Genomic DNA, 6,780 nt, shown 5'->3' on the forward strand with positions numbered 1-6,780 from the left:
ATCTGTGTTGATTTTTGTACACCTTGAAAGCTCTTAAATAGACAGGAATGCGGGGAGTTCAGTGATGAGCGTTTTGAGTATTTCAGTAGCGCTCCTGGTGTATTCTAATCAAGCTACAATCAAGGCACAGCAACTCCAATCAACAGATTTCTGTGATGAAGCCCCTTTCTATCACCCCAGCATTTTCTGTTGTGAACACCACCACTGGCTACCAGCTGATTTACAGAACTGTGTCACTTCAGCCACCATTCCATTATTCTGCAACCTTAGTCCCCATCCTAAGTGCAGTCAGTAACGTGTTCTAGTCATCTTATGCCTGATTTTTCAGTTGTGCTAACTTTAGAGGTAAAATGTGTCCTTCAGCTGTGCACATGTGGTACATATGTGATATTAATCAGTTAAGCTGAATGCATTATGCTATTAATAATGTCTTCTGAAAGTTGTCCCCTGCGTCTATAATGCAATAAATAGAGGTAGCAGGAGAAAAAGTAGGCCTGGTCTGGCTTGATATGGTAGGGAGGAAAATTAAAAAGTGGGGTAGAAGTCTTTGTATTTTGAGTAGCTTAGGAAAAAATTATGCATGTTCCTCCCTTAGATTTCCAGATTTTTGTAGAGGTTGCAAATAAGTGAGTTCATTTCTGTTTGGATAAGGTTGTGGAAGGTTGGCATCACACCAGTCCTACTTCTCATCTAAGTTAATCAGATGTAGAATTATATTCCGAGCGATGGCCTTGTCTTTTACATGTACGTTGGAGCTAAAGCCCAAGACAAGTGTTACATATGCCAGCTGCACTGCAGTTACTTTGCTGGGTTACTGGTCTTCCAGACTTTCTCTTCCTGTTTAAATTGTCCTGGTAATAACACAATTGCTGCTGTACTTTTCCAAAGTGTTTAATTCTTGTCAGTTTAATTGTGATGTGGGGAGAAAATAAATTTATTTTTTGAAACAAATTTTAAAAGAACTAACCAAGATGGAAACATCATAAGTGGAAAGCCCAAATACCTGACATGCACACTTGGGCCATTAAATTAACTGTATACTTAAGCAACTGCAGCAAATATTCATGTAAGTCTGATCTGCTGAAAGTTTATTTAGCTGGAAATACATTTAAACTAGAAAATCTTGCTCTTATATTTGTTTTAGGTCATAAACATGTCTGAAGAGCTTGCTCTTTTGGAGAGCTGTCTGAAAGAGGCTGAGGCTGCATCTGACAGTGGTATCGAAGAAACTGAAATTGCAGAGGCTTCCCAAACCAGCACAGAAACAGCAATTCACTCTCTCATTGAAACCCTGAGAAACAGGGAGTTTGTGTCAGCTGTAGCACAGGTCAAGGCTTTCAGGTAAGTGTGTGCTTAGGGATTATGCTTTCAAACCTGAGTTTGCTAATGGGCCTTTTTAATTTAAAGATGGGGATATGCACTATTCCAGGTTTTTTCAGCTCTTGATAGATGTTCTTATTGAAAAGGACAAGCACAGTTTGCAATTTAAAAAAGGCAATTCTAGTAGTACTTGTGCTTTAGAATTTATCTCTGAGAAAATAATACTGTTAACTACCAGGACTCTATGGAAGAAACATTTCTCTTGTGTTTTCCTGTCTTCTGTTCAAATGTCTGTTTAAAGAACAAGAATATTTAAACATTTAATTTTTTTAACATTTAAATCTAAATTGTGTGTTTACAGATCTATTTGGCCCCACGACATCTTTGGCAGTTCTGAAGATGACCCAGTTCAAACATTGCTGCACATATATTTCCGTCATCAGACGCTTGGTGAAACTGGTAGCTTTGCAGTAGTGGGCTCCAACCAAGATATGTCTGAGGCCAGCTCAAAGCTGATGGAACTTAATTTAGAAATTCGAGAGTCTCTACGCATGGTGCAATCCTATCAGCTTCTAGGGAAAATCAAACCAGGACTAAATCTCGTGAGTACTGGATTCTGAACAGCTGTCATTTAGAAAAGAACTGGTGATGAAGACACTTCAGATTATTACTGAGCACCTTTCATTAAAAAAAAAAAGAAAACCTCCAGCAATCCTCACAACCAACATGATTTCATCACAGCAAGAAACAGTTTCATAAAAAGTAGAAATCTGAAAATGAAGTGAACACCTTTCTTGACTGCTCTTTCTACACAGTAGCTGTGTGGCAGTAGTATTTTTTTTTTATTAAATGTATGTATAAAAACTACACAAAAAGGAAAAGGGCTTCAATGTAATGCATACATATGCATTATTTTCTGTTGTAACAGAACTATAAATGGTGTTTGCAGTAACAGTCTCTAAAGGTTGAATCAATATCGCAGGTGGGATGAGGCTAAAATCAAGGCTGGATTATTTTGGCTGAAGACCTGCAAGGCTTCCTGGCTTTCCAGCAGTAGTAGATATAATCATCAACTAATACCTAATGAGACACTTTGAAATATCATGAAGAGTGTGTGGTCAAACATGAGCAGAATGACTTAGGACTGCAAAAACCACTGACCTGTCAATGTTTTATTTGTTTTTGTTGTCTGTAACAAGGAAATGATGTGTGAGTTAGAATGTATGGCTATGTGACAGTTGTTTTTTGAAGGTATGGATGATTGTTAAATAAGGTGTCAGAGCATGCTTAAAAGAGCTGCAAGATTATTTTTGAAAAAATTTTATTTTATTAGATCTAATCCTCATAGTGTGTAAATGTTAGGACATTTAATAGTATTTTAAACTGGGATTTCCCAGTGTTTCTAAAAGAAATAATATATCTGTTAACTTTATTGGAATGCTGCTCAGTTCTCTGATCAGTGCTTAAGTTACAAATATTGATAACAACTAACCAAAAAGTAGCTGCCTGCAGAGACTTTAAAATGTATATTAAAGATATATGCTGCCCATCAGCAATTCTCATTAGAAGTTAACTTATTTTATTCTGTATATATTCTAGAAACTGTATAGTGCAAAACCAGTATTTTTCTTGTAAATTTGTGCAACGCACTGTTAAGACAGTAGGTGTATAAAGCTATGGGGGGAAAGGGGGGTTCTCCCTGTCAGTAGTCACATACATTATTTGCAGTCTGAATAGTCTGCAGGGTTCAGAGTTTGAATGCACGTACATGTGTCTTCATGACTCAACTTAAGTCTAAGGACTTCAGACTATACAGAAAAAAAAGACTGTGTAAACAGGCAATATAGTTCAGTGTCAAAATCTGTAGCATAAAACAAACTGGATTATGTTGAAACCAATCACATTTTGTAAAAAAATAGAAAAAAAAACTAAAAAAGAATGTAGTCCCATGATTCCTGTGATTTGAAAGGAACACCCAGTATTTTTATATGCATCTCTTACCCACTGTGATTTTTTAAATGGGCTCTAATTCCAGAGTTTAGAATGTAGAATTGAAATTCTTAGTTCTGCATTTTTGGGGGAATTGGTCCCTACTAGAAATGTAATTATGCTGAAATGCATTAATTGAAGGCACTGTACACACTGTTGGACTGCTGACAGTAGTTATGTTATCCTAACAAGCTCTGTAACTGGTCAAGGCACATCCATAATCACTGTATTTTTTTCCCCTGTCCTTGATAAAATTGAATTTTGATGCTTTTGTGGTACTGTAGATGGTGTTCTTAATTATTTAATAAGTATTTACTGGGGATAGGTAGTTTTATTTAGTGGTGCATTACACTTTTATTTACATCATCTTTTACCAGCTTTTTTTGTAAAAATAAAAGACATTGTATATGCCATTTTGTGTATTTTTACAAGCTAGAGTTTAAACACTTTAGCTAAACAGACTAAACACTGACCAGTAGAGGCCTAGGTGCCCTGAAATCATGTTCTTTTCCTTTGCCATTGCATTGAGAGGACAATTTTCGTAGGCATCTTTTGAAGCTGTTTTAAAGGATTTCTCATGAAACCCAAACCTGAAATTTTATACACACACACATGCATACATATATACACAGATACATATGTGTAATCTCCTTATCCAACACATTTTCCCTCATTTACAATGGCTAATAGAATCTGCCCTATACAGCAGAATCACATTAGCCGATTAGCAAAGATACTGCTTTAACTTTGTGTAGCTTTTCCAAAGTTACTCATTCTCAACTACTGCATACGCTGTCACCTTCTGTTACCTGGTGCCAGGTCTGTGCCAAATCTGAAGCTGTCTAGAAGAACACAAAACATCAGACATCTTCTGCAAGATGCTGCAAATACTGAGCCAACAAATGCAGTAGAATCTCTTCATGAGAAAGCTGTACAGGGCAAGTTCACGATATCTTGGAATTGGCAGCATAAAGGCTGTCCCTTTCCACTTTGCATAATCACACAGGTCACAAGTGGCTTTCCTTCTTTCTGCTGAGTCCAGGAGAACCAGTGCCTGTGATACGCAGCGTATGCTGTCAAGGATGTGACAGAGCAGTAAATTGGAGAAGGATGCTGAACTGTACTTTGGCATCAAGCAGTAAAAGCACTGAATATATTGATGTAAGAGGAACAACATCGAGAGCTACTACAGAACCAAGGAATGTACCAGGATGAGGGAAAGCTTGGTTAATAATATTGTCCACTGCACTCCTCCAAGCCTCAAAACTTTGCAGTAGCTGATGAAAGCAGGGCCAGCTCTTTGCTACTACCTACCACATGGAGCATTCATCAACTGCTTGCTTGGACCAGTCACTGTTGAAACACCTCTGTGCTATCATTCTATCAGCTAGGCCTGTTCTACATCTTGTCAAGCAGAAGCAACTGCTGCTTTGACTGTAGATAGTGGGGATGGCAACTCTAAGTGGTACTAAATTTCACTTCAGGCTTGTACCAGTAATAATCACATAAGAGTTGCCATATTCCCAGCAAGCAATCCTCAAAGCAACGCTTGTGAGGACATCTGTAGAAATAGGAAGCACTTGATTGCTCCTATTGCTGTGACTTCATAATGACATGGCCCAGAGCTCAAGTTCTCAAACCCGTTGCCAAGGTGCACAGACTCACAGTCAGTCTCCTACACTGCATCCATTGGGAACAGGCTACAGCCATTAAAATGGGGGAAAGGAAATGGGCAGAGAACATCCTTAGAGGGAAATGTGCCCAGAATTAAAAGACACCCCAGATCCCAGTTGCAACTGCAACCTGAGGCAGACTATAGGCAGATGGCTGCACCAAGGGCCTCAGCTGTGCTTCTCAAGCTGGAGACTTACCACTCTTCATTAAGTACAGGTGAGCACAAGGCATACTTATCTGCAACAGAAAACTGCCCAGATGCAGTTGTGCTTTCCAAGCTGAACAGGGCAAGGACAGAGCTTGCTGAGAAGGTCTTTAAGTGAGCTGGTAAAGCAAGAACTATTTCCATTTACCATGATACAGGGGGAAACACTTCAGGGAGAAACATGAAATAAAGCAGTACCCTATTCTGGGGGTGGTAAGGGCTGCTTGTTCCCAGAAAGCCTCATGCTGCTATAATAATGAATGGAGCAATTAAATTATTTGGCAATAAATTGGTGCTGAGGCATTAAGCCTTAGTTACTGCAGCAAGTTCAAGGGGCATGTTAAAATAAAGCAGGAATCTACAGCAAGATGAGTTAAGCCTACAGAATTAACGCTCACCACCCCTCTAAATGGAGATTTGTTGGTACAAAGGATGATGTTTGCATACCCTGCCATACACTAGCTTCCACTTAGAGATGCAAGACCACCTAGCACTGAAGCTGTTATACAGCATGGGCTCAGACTAGTTCCCTTTTTAGCCTTAAAAAAGTGGTTTCAAGTAAGCTAGGTACAGGTGTAATGTTTGCTACAACCAATATAAATCAGTCTTTTCAAGTAAAAGCTACCTTAAGAGTCCAGCAAAAGGCTTTGTGCATTATTATGCTCAATTTCAAAATTAACAGCTTTATTAGCATTCTCAGAAGAATACATTTTCCTCCAACTCCTTGGGTACAGGGTAAGCTTTACTAGCTCATCAATCTGCTCAGATGGTGATGCTGCAGTCCCAGAGTCAGGCTGTAATGCTTTGCTCAAGTGTGGTGTCCCTGCAGAGGCCATAACCACTGAGAGCACTAATGGAGTGCATCATCTGGGAGTAACCATGCTGGTTCAACCATCACTACCAAACACTAGAAGTGCAATTCCTACTTGCAAACCCACTCTCGGAAAGGTGCAGGAGTTTGATCCTTCCCTGATGGCAGACAGCTAAACCATAATTAGCCCAGACTCTTCAAGTGTAAGCCACTAAGTGCACAGCTCTTTGTGCATCACCTGCAAGTACAAGAGGAAGCCAGGTAGATGCACTTTGAGCCTCTGAAATACCACTTCTCTTGTTAACCTTGTGAAAGATGGGCAACTCATTTACCAAGACCATAACATCAGGGTCCCTTCCCCAGCAATTTGTGAGAACTGTCCCTGAAGATGCATTAACCACAAGCTTTCTTTGGCTTTAGCCTACAAGGCAAGACCACCACCTTAGCCAAATGCAGACCAGCTGTACCAGCAGTAGTGACCTAGTCTTTACACAGCATTTCTCAATCATTTTCTAGTGATGAACAACAGGTGCAAAAGACTTTCTACAAGGAACAGAAGTGTGCACAGTAACTGAATGCTATTAAATGTTTTGTTCATGAATGATGCTCTACTACCTACTTTAGATGTGAATTTGATGTTGGAAGTTGGGTGTATGATTAGTTCAAGGGCAGAAGCAGTAACAGACATCCTTTCCTACCTGAAATTCTACAGGGTCTCAAGTCAGGTCAGTTGCTGCCAAGACCACCACTGATTTACAATTCATTATTTGTAGGCTCTTTC

At 39.3% G+C, this 6,780-nt stretch overlaps 1 protein-coding gene across 1 annotated transcript in view; it reads left to right on the plus strand.

Annotated features, from left to right (window-relative positions):
- FRYL (FRY-like) overlaps positions 1-2,250 on the plus strand; it is a 94,126-nt gene extending 91,876 nt beyond the window's left edge. Inside the window, exons 60-61 of the mRNA XM_010189760.1 lie at positions 1,145-1,341; positions 1,682-2,250. Of these exons, the coding sequence (XP_010188062.1) occupies positions 1,145-1,341; positions 1,682-1,940 (456 nt within the window). The 3' untranslated portion in view covers positions 1,941-2,250. The remainder of the gene's footprint in view (positions 1-1,144; positions 1,342-1,681) is intronic.
- The last annotated feature ends 4,530 nt before the right edge of the window (positions 2,251-6,780 follow it).

This window comes from Mesitornis unicolor, unplaced genomic scaffold (assembly GCF_000695765.1).
Source record: "Mesitornis unicolor isolate BGI_N332 unplaced genomic scaffold, ASM69576v1 scaffold35428, whole genome shotgun sequence".
NCBI lineage: Eukaryota > Metazoa > Chordata > Aves > Mesitornithiformes > Mesitornithidae > Mesitornis > Mesitornis unicolor.